Genomic DNA, 15,168 nt, shown 5'->3' with positions numbered 1-15,168 from the left:
TGGCTGCTCTTTATCTTCTACAGCTCAGCCTTTAACACTATTATTCCCTCAGTGCTGGTCAAGAATCTCCAATCCCTGGGCGTCTGCACCCCCACCACCTCCCCTCCACCCTGAATCTGTATCCTTGACTTCCACAATGGAAAACCAAAGTCAGTACGAATTGGAAACATAGTCTCCTCCTTACTGACTATCGACAAAGGCACACCTCAAGGTTGCACGCTTAGCTTGTTGCTTTACACCTACAACTGCGTGGCCAGGCACAATTCCAATGCTATCTACAAATTTTGCTGATGACACCATACTCATTGACATAATCATAAATGGCAATGAGGAAGCATGCAAGAGGGAGATAGAATAGCTCAGAGAATGGTTTCATACCAACAAACTTGTGTTCAACGTTAGCAAATCCAAAAAGATGATTGTGGACTTGAGAAGGAGGTCAGGAGTACACGACCCAGTCCTCATCGAGGCCTTAGTAGTGGAGAGGGTCAAGAACTTCAAATTCCTGGGTGTCAAAATCTCCGAAAATCTGTTCTGGAGCCTCCATGCTCACCAGCACCTATACTTTACTATACTTCGTGAGGTTTTTGAGGAGATTTGATATGTCACCAAAGACTCTCAAAAACTTCTATAGGTTTACCATGGAGAGCATTCTGGGTTGGTGCAACACTGTTTGGTGCAGAGGTGCCAATACTCAGGGCAAGAAAAAACTCGAGGGTTACTAACACAGCCTGCAACATCACGAGCACCAGACTTCACTCCATCAAGGACATCTACAAGGCACAGTGTCTTAAGAAAGCAGCCTCTATCCGCAAGGTCCCCCACCACCCAGGCCATGCTCTCTTCACTCTGCTACCATCAAGAAAAAGATACAGGAGCCTAAAGACGAGCACTCAGCGCATAAAGACATCTTCCCCACTGCCATCAGATTCCTGAATGATTAATGAACCAAATACATTGCCTTGTTTTAACTTTTAGTGCCCTACTTTTAAAGTTGTTCATATGAATGTTTGCACTTTTATGCTGCCACAAACCAACAAATTTCATGACTTGTTCATGACAATAAATTCTGATACTATGGGAAGCAAAGGGAGAGATTACTGGAGCTTTGAAAATGATCTTTTAGTCCTCCATAAGCTCAGAAATGATACCAGAAAGGTAAAACTTAGTGTTCCAGGAATTATTGATCATCGGGCCTTCTGTCAGTGATAAGAAAACTATTGGAGAGGATTCTTCGGGAAAGGATTTAGGAGCATAGACTTGTTAGGGGTAGTCAACATGGCTTTGAGAGGGGCAGGTCGTACTTCACAAGCCTAATAGAGTTTTTGAAGGAGGTGACAAAATAAATTGATGAAGGTGAGAGGTGAATGTGGTGTGTATGGATTTTAGTAAGGTGTTTGACAAGGTAGATTCGGCCAGAAAATGATGAGACATAGCACCCATGGAAATTTGGCCATGTGGATTCAAAATTGGCTTGTCCTCGGAAAGCAGAGGGTGTTTTTAAAGAAAAAGGATATAGGCAGAAGGCAGGAAACTATAGGCCAGTTAGTTTAACATCTGTGGTTGGGAAAATGCTTGAAGCTATTACTGAAGAAAAAGCGAGGCATCTGGAACAAAATATCAGTGGTTTATATACGCAAGTTCCCCCATTTCAGGGCACCATTATGTTTGGAAAGTTTGGTTTCATAGGTGTTTGTGGTTACTCAGGTATGTTTAATTACTTCATTGGTGAAAGTATAAGAGAGCTAGGCTTGCTTCTAAGCTTTTGATCTCTAGTTGCCATTTTCCAACATGAGGACTAGAGCTGTGCCAGTGAAAGTCAAAGAAGCCATTATGAGGCTGAAAAACAAGAATTAAACAGTAAGAGACATCACCCAACCCTTAGAGATACCAAAATCAACTGTTTGGAACATTATTAGAAGAAAGAGCATGCTGGTGAGCTCAGTAATCGCAAAGGGACTGGTAAACTAGGAAGACCTCTACTGCTGATGTCAGAAATATTCTTATCATAATGAAGAAAAATCCCCAAGACCTCATGATCAGAAATACAGAGGCTATACTGCAAGATGCAACCTACTAGTTAGCCATGAGCAGGAGCTGAAGATGACTGCAGTAGAGGCCTAGCAGAGCATGACCAGAGAAGAAGCTCAACAACTGGTGATATCTATGAATAACAGACTTCAAAAAACCATTGCATGCAAGGGATATGCAAAAAATTACTAAACATGTCTAATATACATCCCATTGCTATGTCCCAAATATGGTGCCCTGAAATAAGGGACTATGTATAAAAAGTGCTGTCATTTCTACATGGTCAAACCAAAATGTACACCAGGGGTGTCAAACTCAAATTCACGGAGGGCCAAAATTAAAAACTTGGACTAAGTCGAGGGCCGAACTAAATATTTATTGAAAATTTTCAACAACATCTGCATGTTTTCTCTTCTTTCAACATATGTAATGTTAAACTTTTTCTTATTAAAATAAATGTTTAATAATAGTTTTGGATAAACTCTTTCCAGAAGCAAATGAGAAATAAAATATTCAATAAATAATATTTCTCTATAGAGGATTTGTCAAATGTTGCTAGTGTGCTGTCGAATAGTAAAATCTGAGGGCTATTGAGAATATGGGAGAATAACATGATTCCTGAAACAATCAAATGGGTGACTGATTGTGGGCATGAACTCTAGCAGGGTTATTTGCCATGCCCTTTTTCCATTGGTACAGATATCCTTTGATTTACATACTTTTCAAGTTTTATGCCTAATGAGCTTGTATCCAAGTGCAGGACCATTTTTAACCAGGAATATATTTATCACTGTGACATGAAACTATTGGAAGATCGTTTTTTCCTGAGATTAAAGTTCATAATCCTTACTCAGGCCTGTGTGCGGGAGGGCGGGGGTTTGCGGGCGATCGGGTTGGACAACGACAGTGCGGGGGCATCGGCTCTCGCTGCAGGGCGGCATCTCGGCGGATCAGCGGCCCCATCACCGTGAGTCGCGGGTCAGCCTGCGGCAGGGAGGGGGAGTGGGCAACGGTCCTGGCGAGGTCAGGCCCGAGGCCTCCGGTTCCGGGCGCTGGGAAGTGGCCTTGGCTTCCCCTGACACCGGCCAGGCCCCAAAACCAGAGTCCACGGTGAGACCCTGCAACATAAACAGAGGATGTGGGGGGGGATTAGCGGGCTTACGCCAATGCATTCTGGGATTTGTTGTATTACTGTGCATGCGCTATACTGGCGCGGCGGCCAGCGGGCCACCTCTAATACATTTTTGAAATGATCTTGCGGGCCAAATATAATTATATCGTAGGCCAAATTTGGCCTGCGGGCCAGAGTTTGACATGTGTGATGTACACAAATAACCTTGAATAAAATCTGGAATATGCACTTTAATCATGTAAATTGTTTGATTATAAATTTAAAACTGTGGATCACGGGCAAATAAAGGAAAAAAAGTGTCTTTGTCCCAAATATTATGGAGGCCACTGTACTTTAATGATCTAGAAGAAGGGTCAGAGTGTCGTGTATCTATGTTTGCTGATGACACTAAATTGAATGGAAAAGCAAAGTCCAGAGTATACGGAGAGTTTGAATAGAGATTTGGATAGGTTAAGTGAGTCTGACAGATGGAGTACAATGTTAGTAAATGTGAGGTTATCCACTTGGGAAGGAAAAATGGAAGTTCCGAATTATTTATATAGCAAGCCGTTGCAGCATGGTGCTGTACAGAATGACTTTGGAGTGCTTGTGCATGAATCAAAAGGTTGGTTTGCAATTTCAGTAGGCTATCAAGAAGGCAAATGGAATGTTGGCTTTCATTGCTCGAGGGATTGAATTTAGGAGCAGGGAGGTTATGCTGTAACTGTACAAGGTACTGTTAAGAGTTAATCTGGAGTTCTGCATGATGTTCTGGTCTCCTTTCTTGAGGAAGGATGTACTGGTTTTGGAGGCGATCCAGAGGAAGTTCAGCAGGCTGATTTCTGATGTGAGGGAGATAGTCTGTGAGGAAAGATTGAGTCATCTGGGGCTATATTTGCTTGAATTTAGAAGAGGGGATATAGAAATATAAAATCATGAAAAGGCATAGTTAAGATAGAGGTAAATAAGTTGTTCCCATTGGTGGGGGGGGGGACTAGAACTCGGGGACAGAGCTTCAAGATCCAGGGTAGTAGATTTAGGATGGAGATGAGGAGGAACTCCTTTTCCAAGAGTGAAGTGAACCTATGGAATTCATTGCCCATGGAAGCAGTGGAGGCTACCTCAGTAAATATATTTTAAGACAAGGTTTGATAGATTTTTACAAAGTAAGGGAATTAAGAGATGGGGAAGGCAGGTAGGCGCAGCTGAGCCTATCTTTGGATCAACCACGATCTCATTGAATGGCGGAGCAGGCTCAGCATTTTCTTGTGTTCACGGACATCTATCTGTTATGGGACCCCTTTTTTTGTAATTTTTTTTTCTAAACTACTTAGATGAAGAAGTTTGTAGATGATATTAAAGTTGAAGGTTTTATGAATAGTGCAGAGGGTTGTCCTAGGTTACAACAATATATCAATCAGATGCAAAATTGGGCAAAGTGGCAGATGGAGTTCAATCTGGAAAAGTGTGGTGATACTCTTCGGAAGATCGAACTTGAAGGTAGAGTACAAGGATTCTTAGCAATGTGGAGGGATCTTGCATCCAAGTCCATAGATCTATGAGGGTTGATGCACAAATTGATAGGGTAGTTAAAAAAACGTGTGGTGTGCAGGCCTTCATTAGTCAAGGGATTAAGTTCAAGAATCATGCGGTCACGTTGCAGTTCCATAAAACTTTGATTAGACCTTGCTTCAAGTTCTGGTTGCCTTATTAAAGGAAGGATATAGAAGTTGTAGAGAGCATGCAGCAGAAATAAGCCAGGATCCTGGCTGGATTAGAGAGGAAACGTTGTGCAAGATTGAGCTTTTCTCTTTGGAGCGATTGAGAATTAGAGGTAGCATAATAAATTATGAGAGGCATGGATAGAATGGACAGCCAGCACCTTTTCCCAGGGCAGCAATAGCCAATACCAGAGGATATCAGTTTAAGGTTGGTGGAGAAAAGTTTAGGAGAGATGTCAGAGGTAGATTTTTTTTACATGGTGTCTGGTGGATGTCAAAAACACATTGCCAGGGTTGGTCGTGGAAGCTGATACAATAAGGACATTTAAAAGACTCTTAGATAGTCACATGGATGTAAGAAAAATAGATGGCTATGAGTGTGATGGAAGGAAGGGTCAGAATGATTATGGAGTAAGTTTATATAGGTTAGCACAACATCAAGAGCTGAAGGGCCTAGGCTGTGTTCTATTGTTCTACATTCTAAAAGACACATCAGTTGTATGTTCAGCTCCAAGAATGCAAAACATACTCGGGCAAAATCCATCTGAATATAATTGTCAGTGAGATGTCACTGTAATTGTAATTTTGAAAGCAACCAACAATTTCTATGTATGAAAATGTCACTTTTATATTTTCACTAGATCATTGATGCAACTCTGAAAGGAAATTGCTCTCGTTTCATGAACCACAGCTGTGAACCCAATTGTGAAACCCAGAAGGTGAGCAAATAGAAAAAGTAAATCAAATATCGTTGTAAAATATATCTCATTCCTTCCATTTTAATTTCCCCAACCACCCCCCACCCCCCAAGACTCCTGCCTACCCGATTAAAATATCCTGCATAAACCTGAAAATCCAGAATCACAATCCATTTTGCAGAATGTGCTCCCAACTGTTACACCTACAATGAACATGCATGATGTTATAACTGGTCCAAGAATAGCAAGTTTAAATATTTTGAATGAAGAGCAGCTTCTAGGTGAACTGGTCAAGTTTCAAACAATCTCCCCCTTTAAAACTTGCTTAAATGTTTTAAGTATTTCAATTATTCATTTATTTTTATTCTTTAGAGATATGGATCTATACAGCACAGAAAAAAAGTTCTTTGACCCAACTCCTTCATGCCAATGAAATTATTAATCTGAGCTAGTCCCTTTCCCTGTGTTTGCCCCAAATCTCTCTTAACCTTCCCCATCTTATATTCCTCTCCAAATTTTTAATTGTCATATTTGCCCCTGCAGCTTCTTCTGGTAGCTCATTCCATATATCTACTCATGTCTCCTTTAAATCTTTCCCTTTCCATCTTAAACCTACGCCCTCTTGTTTTAGACTCCCAACCCTATGGAAAAGATAAACATGTATTCGTCACTTGATTTTATATACCTCTATATTTTCCAATCTTTAACAGCATCTGAATGTTTTGGAATACATTAGTTTTGAGATCAGAGATATTCCGAGCATTTAAATCATGCGTAGTCTAGGGGTATTGTTTTCTTTACCTGCTATTTTGTGGGTGATCTTTATTCATTACATCATGACTTGTCACCTCATAATGTGGCTGCTTCAGACATCACTAGAAAATCAAAGGAAACAATGTCAAAGTACTTTGAATGGAAAATGGTCTGAGGCATCCTGATGTGGCAACAAATGCATGTTTTTTTAATCATACAGCAGCATGTTTCCATTTCCAGAAATTGGTATTGAAACTACAACATTCTAGTTCTGCATTGTCCAATAATTTCACCACCAGTAGGAATCTAAGCAGTTAATAATTAGCAATTTAATAGTTAATATTGACATAATAAAACAGGCTTGTGTCCCAAGTATTTACTGAATGAGTATTTCACTTGAATGATGATTTATGTTATGTAGATACACATGTATTGAAATATATGACATGATTCCATTTTGTGGTTAAATAGCTCTGTTAGGTAGCACTTGCCTGTGCCCAGAGAACCACAGAAAGGCTGAAGAAACCTTTTGTAAACCAAATGTGTTTCAATAAGGTAATTCCCAGGTGTGACACTGTTCAAGATAGTGTTGCCAGTTGTTCCCTAAGATGGCAAGGGTCTACCTCTTACTGTGCAGTTCAGTTTGTTTACACCATTCAATCTTGTTTTGAACCATAGAACAATGAATTTCAGGAGTTCTTTCCTTTCACACTCAACCATATTTTCATGCAACATTGAAGGAGGCCATTCGACCCATTGAGTCAATCCAATCAAAAGAACTGCAGATGTGGGAAATACAAAATTAAAGAAAATGAAAATGCTGGAAGCACTCAGCAGGTCAGACTGCATCTGTGGGAAGAGTATCACTAACGTTTCAGGTTGAAGACCCTTCATCAGAACTGAACGTAGAGAAAAGAAACTTGCTTAGGTGCAGGAAAGAGATATCTTTGATGTGGTAAAACTGGTGTAATCATGGGGATAATTTGTAAACAAGGTTACCTGTTCAATAGGTAAAAGAAAGCTGTTAGACAGTGAGAACATAGACAATAGACTAAAGAATTTAAGTTGTGAAATGCAGACCAGGAAGACAGACCCAGGAATTCAGGCCTGTATGTCCTCCACATCTACAGAAAAGAAAGAGAAAAAGCAACCAACAGAGCCAATATCACTGATTGATGAATGATACAAATGGGGAAATCAAGTATTCTGGTTTATATTTCCATATTGAGTCCAGAAACCTGTAGCATCTTTGAATGGAAAATGAGGTGCTATTCTTCTCGCTTGTGTTGTGCATCGTCGTAACAGTGCAAGAGGCCACAGACCAATCAGTCAGAGTAGAAGTGAATGGAAATTTAAAATAGCTGACAAAAGGAGGCTCAGAGTGGCCTCAAAGGACTGAATGCAGGTACTCCTCAAAGCAGTGACTCAATTAGTGATTGGTTTAATCGAAGTATGGGAGAACATGTTGTCAACACCAAATGCAGTTCACGAGATTGAAAGAAGAGCAAGTGATTCACTGGCTTACCTGGAAAGCTGTTTGAGTCCCTCAGTGATGAGAAGAGAAGAGACAAAAGGACAAATATTGCATTGCCAGTGGTTGCAAGGATAGTGGCATAGTAATGGGAATGGAAACTTAGACTAGGAGTTATCAAGGGGATTCGCCATGTGAAATGCTGAAAGGGATGGAGAGAGGAAGATGTGTTTGGTAGTGGAATCTCTTTGAAGGTGGAGGAAGTTGTGAAGAAGGGTTTGTTGAATTCAGAGGCTGGTGAGTTGGGGTAGGTGGGGAGGATGATAACCAGGACATCAATCTCCCAGGCCCGGCGCTCCTCCCAGGCCCGGCGCTCCTCCCAGGCCCGGCGCTCCTCCCAGGCCCGGCGCTCCTCCCAGGCCCGGCGCTCCTCCCAGGCCCGGCGCTCCTCCCAGGCCCGGCGCTCCTCCCAGGGCCGGCGCTCCTCCCAGGCCCGGCGCTCCTCCCAGGGCCGGCGCTCCTCCCAGGGCCGGCGCTCCTCCCAGGGCCGGCGCTCCTCCCAGGGCCGGCGCTCCTCCCAGGCCCGGCACTCCTCCTCACAACAGAGGAATGTGCTGGGCCAATTAACCTGTCAATACAAAGTTGGATGTGGAAAGGAACAACTACCTAGAGGAAACCACTGTGCTTACAGGGAATACATTCAAACTCGACACAAAGAGCAGCAATATCAAATCCAGGTCACTAGATATGAGGCAGCGGGTCTGTAGGCTGTGACATTCTGCCTTCCCTGCCCTAGCTCTCCAAAATGGATTAAAATAATCTATAAACATGTTATTCCAGTTCATTGCTTTTTGGGTAAATCATTTATCCTAAGAAGAGAGGTAACTACATTTATGTAGCTCTTTGCACAGTCTGAGGATGAACCAAAGATCCTTGCACCCAATGAATTATTCTTGAAGCACGAACACTTTGATGAAAAATAGAATATCGTAGTAGACCCAAGGTTCAGGAATGAGAGAAATGACCTCATCATTATAATTTACAGTATTTGTTAATTAATGGATAATTTTGCAGAAATCCACACAACTTTCTGGTGTTTTGATTGATGTCATTGTGTCTATTACCTTCACCCAAGTGAACAGACAGTCTCAGTTCAATGTCCATCTGCAAAGTATAAGAACATTAGAAATAAGAGCACGAATAGGGCATTGGGCCCATCAAGCCTGCTCTGCCATTCAGTGAGATCATGGCTTATCTGATGATAGGCTCAACTTCACCTACCTACTCCCATATCCCTTCATTCCCCTACTATGTAAAAATCTATCTGACCTTGTCTTAAATATATTTACTAAAATAGCCTCCACTTGATTCATGTTTTTATTCTCTGTAGTGAGAATTGAACCCACACATTCTTGCTCGGACAGGATATGAGTGTGAATAAATGTCTCCCAATTTTATCTTTTTACAAGGATGCTTTGAACGTGTATTTTTTTTCTTTGTAGTGGACAGTGAATGGTCAACTGCGGGTCGGATTTTTCACAACCAAGACAGTTCCTGCTGGAACAGAACTAACCTTTGATTACCAGTTTCAGAGATATGGGTAAGATTCTTGAACAGGCCTTTTCTATTGTTGAAATGCCAGTGTTTTTCTCTTTGTACAGTGTTCTTCAAAATTGCCTCTTGTCTCAAAGACAAAAACACGTGCAATACAGGTGTTGTCATTTTGATTGTGCAATGTGTACTATCGACTGAGTACATATCAAGATGAAATCTGTCATTTCAGTACAGTCTAATGCCTCATACCCACTGCTCCTTACTGCTCTCTGCTGTTCGTTTCAGTGCCTCATCCTTCTGCCCCTCCCCCTACTATTGGTCTTCCTCTGCTTCAATTCATCCCATCTCCCATACTCCCTTGCACCTTCCCAGACCTGTTCTACCAGAACAGTACTGATTTGATGCAATCTTTATCTGACATTACACCACTTTCCTGTTATGCAAAGAGAGGCCTATGCCACAATATTGCACAGTGATAGACATACCCACTGATGACAGGCCAGTGCCCACCTATACAGTCCACCTGGATCTTAGTTAGTCTCTGGACTCTGAAGGTTCAGAGATTCGGACTGGATTCTGTAAGGTTCCAGTGCACCTTATCCCTGGATCTCATGCAGTTGGGAGCCACTGTTGGGGGACCCCAGGTACCATGAAGATTGCAGAGGGTCTTCAGCTACAACCTCTGTCATGCACATCTTGGTCATGGTGTGCTTTCTTTAACTATGTAATTGATCACTTCTTTATTGGTTCTAAGGCTTCCCAGGGACAATTATCAAGCTCGTGTACATGGCCAAAGATGCATTACTGGTCTAGGTAGAACTTTAAGCTTGGCTGTAACAACGTTCTGCACTGGTTAGTGTGACCACAAGAGCTGAGCACAAGATGCGCAGATTGCTTGCCTGTCCTATTGCCAATAAGCGACTGAGCCCTAAAGATCCTCAACTTTTCTTAATCTGTTGAAGTATATTTTAATTCCCTGTATGCAGGAAGGAAGCTCAGAAATGTTTCTGTGGATCAGCAAACTGCCGTGGGTACTTAGGTGGTGAAAACCGGGTCAGCATTCGAGCAGCTGGTGGGAAGATTAAACTAAAGGACAAGGATCGGTCTCGGAAGAAGGATTCTGTAAGTATCACAAGATAAAGGAACAGAAGCAGGCCACTAAGCCCATTGAGTCTCTTCTGTGACTCTACACTAAGCTGAACTATGCTCACACCTAGTTCCAATTTCCAACCTTTTCTCCATATCCTTTGAATCCCTTACTAATGAGATACTTATCCATTTCCTGTTTAAATACTCACATTGATCTGCCTCCACTGCTTTGTGAGGCAGTGAGTTCCACAGATCCACGACCCTCTGACTAAATAAGTTCCTTCTCCTCTTTGTTTTAATTGGATAAATTCTAATTTTAAGACTATGACCCCTCGTCCTCGACTCGCCCATCAAGGCAAACATCACATTCACTCTGTCAAAACCTTTCAATATTCGAAGTGTCTCTGAGATCTCTTATACTCCAACAAATACAACCCAAGAACTGCCAAACGCTGACTATATGTCAGCGCCTGCATTCCAGGAATCATCCTAGTAAATTTCCTCTGCACCCTCTCCAACAACATCATATCTTTTCTAAGATAGGGGGCCCAAAATTGTACTCAGTACTCTAAATGGGGTCTCATTAACACCTCTCTACTCTTGTACACTATTCCTCTTGAAATGAATGCTAGTATAGCATTCGCCTTCTTCACTACCAATCTCTCCTGGGCATTAACTTTTAGATTTCTCTGCACAAGGACACCCAAGTCTCTTTGCACTTCCGAGGACTGAATTTTCTCCCCATCCAAATAGTATTCTGCCTGTTTATTTTCACTGCCAAAATGTAGAACCAAACACTTCTCAACATTGTACTTCATCTACTATATTTTTGCCCAGTCTCCCAATCTGTCTATATCCCTATGCAATTTTATGGTTTCTTCAACAGTGCCTGCTCCGCCACCTAGCTTGAAGTCATCCACAAATTTGGCCACAAAACCATTCATTCCACAATCCAAATCGTTAATATAAATTGTAAACCGCAGTGGCCCCAAGACCAAACCCTGCGGAACACTGCTTGTTACAGGCAGCCATCCTGAACAGGATCCTTTAATTTCAACCCTTTGCTTTCTGCCTATCAGCCAATTTTCTATCTAGTCTAATAGCATCCCTGTAATTCCATGAGCCTTCATCATGTATAGCAGCCTAACATGAGGCACCTTATCAAAAGCCTTTTGAAAATCCAAATATATAACATCCACAGCCTCCCCTTTGTCTGTTCTACCTGAGATTTCTTTTAAAAAAAACTCATTTGTAACAGAATCCCTACCATGTGAATTATAGGTTTCATCCCTCTAAAATAGCCTAGCAAAACCAGTTGGTTTAGTGATGGTTAGAAATAAGTGCTAGCCTTGCCAGCCATGTGCGTATCTAGCAAAGTAAATAACAAAAAGTTTTCCATTCCACTTCTCCTAAAGTTGCCTGATTGTCCAAGGTGGCTGGATATCCTTGTAACTTTTCACAAGTTTAATGCATGTTAAACAAACATGAATGAGCTCTTCAACCATAATCACAAGATCACACCATTGATACAGAAGTGTTGAGACTGTTATTTAATTGTTAATTAAGGGACCGGGGAGGCAGGATTTCAGATCTTATCAGAGCAAACCAAAATTTTTAATTATCATTATCAGTGTTTAATGGTCCATGTTGTAGAGGTCCAAATGTTTTTCTGGCAGAGGTTGGTGCGGTTTCATGTCACGATGCATGGTTTCTTTGCCCTTTATCCCACTGAGGCCAGCCACTTAAGCAATATAGTTTCTTCAACCTGTAGGGCACAGCATGCATAGCAGGAGTGCCTCAGAGGTTCAAAAAGGGGAGGGAGTTAACATTGATTCCCACCACCTGCAGTAGGATTGTTCAAACCTAGTGGTCAACCCCCTCTTTCCTCTTCATTGTCAGGTGGATGAAGAACTGGAGACCTTCCTGGAAAATGGTGATGGCCTGTGTGACTCAGATCAAGTCCTCAGTCTAACACGGTTGATGGTCCGGATAGAGACAACAGAGCAGAAGTTGACCTGCCTTAAGATCATACAGGTAATGAGAATGTACTAGAAGGTGTGGATAATATGAGAGTGTGGCTCTCATAAAACCTCTTTATAACCAGCACTAAAATTTAAGGTTGACATAATTGCAGGAAGGTTCACTGGCTTTCCATTATATCCATTGTGGATTGGGTATGTGTCTGTACTTTTGTGTTGCTTTGTCACTGGTACATCAATAATATCTATACACCCTATCCTTGACATTCATTGGCATCACCATTCAGAGCCCTCCCCACCCACATCAATACCCTGCGGTCCGAACTGACCAGAAACAACTAGATCAGCCTCTTAAATTACTGAGCATTCATACCCACTACCATTGGTGCCCCATGTGCAAAATCCAGGCTACTCTGTCAACATCTTCCAAACAAGCAATCTGTATAACTAAAAGGCACATAGGACCATCATACCTATAACTTCCCATCCAAGTCAAATATCTTTCTGATTTGGAAATATTGGTCCTTGTCATTTTGTCTCAATCCTGGAATCCCTGTCCAATAGCATTCAGGGAGTGCCTTTGCCAGAGGTCTTAGTGGTTCAAGAGGGCACTCACCACATCTTCTCAAAAGAAATTAGAGCTGGACAATAAATACTGGCCTTGCCAATTAACCTAATTTGCCTAATAATTCTGAAAATACTCATTTAAATCCAGCAAGCATTTTGAGAATTGAATTCAGTAAAGTTGATATCAATAAAAGTGGTTACAAAGCCATTAGACTTTTTCAAACTGTCCACTAGCACCAATGTACTTTAACAAAGGAAACATGCTATTTTTAACTAGTTAAAACATAGAACAGTGCAGCGCAGGAACAGACCTTTCAATCCATGTATCTGCTGAACATAATGTTCAAATCAAATTTTAAAATCTGCTGCTTATACAAGATAGATATCCCTCCAACACTTTCATATTCATGGAAGCCTCATACACTACAATAGTCTGCTTCCACCATTACTGATGGCAGCCGTTCCAGGCATGCTCCCACTCTTGGATTAATATATTTGCCGTGCACATCTCCATTACATTTTGTCCTCCCTCACCTTAAACACATGTCCTCTAGTGTGTGTGACGCAATTACCTTGTGGAAAAGATTCTGAATGTCCACCCTCCCTACTAATGCTTCTCATTTTATATACCTCTATCAGATCATCCCTTGGCCTACTATGCTCCAGAGAAAACAACCCATGTTTGTCTAATCTCCTCCCCATAATTCATAGCCTCTAAACCAGGAAACATTCTGATAAACTATTCCTGTGTCCTTTTGACAGTCTCCACATACTTCCTGCAATATTTCTTTTTGACTTTTATACACAATGCCCTGCCCAATTAAGCCAATCATACATTACGCCTTCTTCACCCTACTTACCTGCCTACTTTTAATGAGCTGTGGATCTGCAGCCACAGATCCTACTACATTTCAATACTTCTAAGACCCCTACCATTAACTGTATGTTCCCCTTACATAGTGAAATACCTAACACTTGTCCAGATTAAACTCTACCTGCCATTTCTCTGCCCATATCTGTAACTGATCTTATTCATGTGTTATTGTATGACAACCCTCTACCCCGGCCACAGCTCCACAAATCTTTGTATCATCTACAAACTTACTTTTTTATTCAAGTCATTTAACAAATAACAAGGGTCCTAACATCAATCCCTGCTGCTACAGACTGGCAGCCTGAATACCAGCTTTCCATTGCTATCTTATCTTGTATGAGCCAGCCAATTTTGTATCCAAACTATCAATTCACCATGGATCCCATGCATCTGCACCTACTAGATTGGGCAACCTTTTTTTAAACTCGCATCCTACCTTAAGTATTCCCTATGCCATAAGTGCTCTGTGATTGGTAAGGGATGGCTTAAAGTGATATGTGAATGGAAAGGGAAGGTTGAGAACCACTGCTCTAGACCTAATTGTTACTGAAATATTTTGCTTGAGAAAAATTGTCATTGGCCCATTTCCTTTGGAGTTAGGAAACCATTCACATAACGAGTCATTTAGGTATACCATAATTATTTAGGTAATGGCCATAATTCTAACTACTGGTCCAGGCTCTGCCTAACCCACAATACTCCTTGCATGAAAATAAACACACTTTAGCCCATCAGTCACGCTGTGACCATTCACCTGACTCTTCCTTTCAGGTTTTTTGATCCTATCAATTATCATTATCTCACCTCCTCTACTTGCTGCTCAGCTTTCCTCCATCCTACCTCTCTAGATTAAACACTTTTCAGTGAGGATATTGGTCCCCTCCAGTTCAGTTGTAATGCTCCTGTTGCTCCAGTGCAGTCTCCCTGGAAGAATCTCAATATCTGAATCCCTCCCTCCTGCACCAGCTCGAGCTATACATCAAATTGCACTATCTTCCTATATGTTGCTTCACTAGCACATGGCATGGGTAGTAATCTCAGGATTGTAACCTTGCTCCCTAGCTCCATGAACACATTCTGGAGGACCACATATTTCTTATACCTGGTTCATGGGTAGCAATATGGACCATGACCTGTGACTACTTTCTCTCACTCCTTAGAATATCCTGTACCCACCAAGAGACATCCTGGACTCTGGCATCAAGGCTTATCTATGCCTTTGACAATGGAGTTTCCCAGCTCTACTATTCTACTTAACTTCATCCTTCCCCGCTAAGCCATTCACGTTGACAAAGACCTGGCCAAAGCTGCTACCCTCTT

General features: G+C 41.7%; 1 protein-coding gene across 1 annotated transcript in view; it reads left to right on the top strand.

Moving 5' to 3' along the window:
- setd2 (SET domain containing 2, histone lysine methyltransferase) overlaps nucleotides 1-15,168 on the top strand; it is a 138,067-nt gene that overhangs the window by 76,666 nt on the left and 46,233 nt on the right. The window contains exons 8-11 of the mRNA XM_069922090.1: nucleotides 5,505-5,582; nucleotides 9,288-9,385; nucleotides 10,326-10,461; nucleotides 12,328-12,462. Of these exons, the coding sequence (XP_069778191.1) occupies nucleotides 5,505-5,582; nucleotides 9,288-9,385; nucleotides 10,326-10,461; nucleotides 12,328-12,462 (447 nt within the window). The remainder of the gene's footprint in view (nucleotides 1-5,504; nucleotides 5,583-9,287; nucleotides 9,386-10,325; nucleotides 10,462-12,327; nucleotides 12,463-15,168) is intronic.

Source organism: Narcine bancroftii, chromosome 2, assembly GCF_036971445.1.
Source record: "Narcine bancroftii isolate sNarBan1 chromosome 2, sNarBan1.hap1, whole genome shotgun sequence".
NCBI lineage: Eukaryota > Metazoa > Chordata > Chondrichthyes > Torpediniformes > Narcinidae > Narcine > Narcine bancroftii.
The sequence above is the reverse complement of the archived record's forward strand: the minus strand, read 5'-3'. Positions and strand labels throughout refer to the sequence as shown.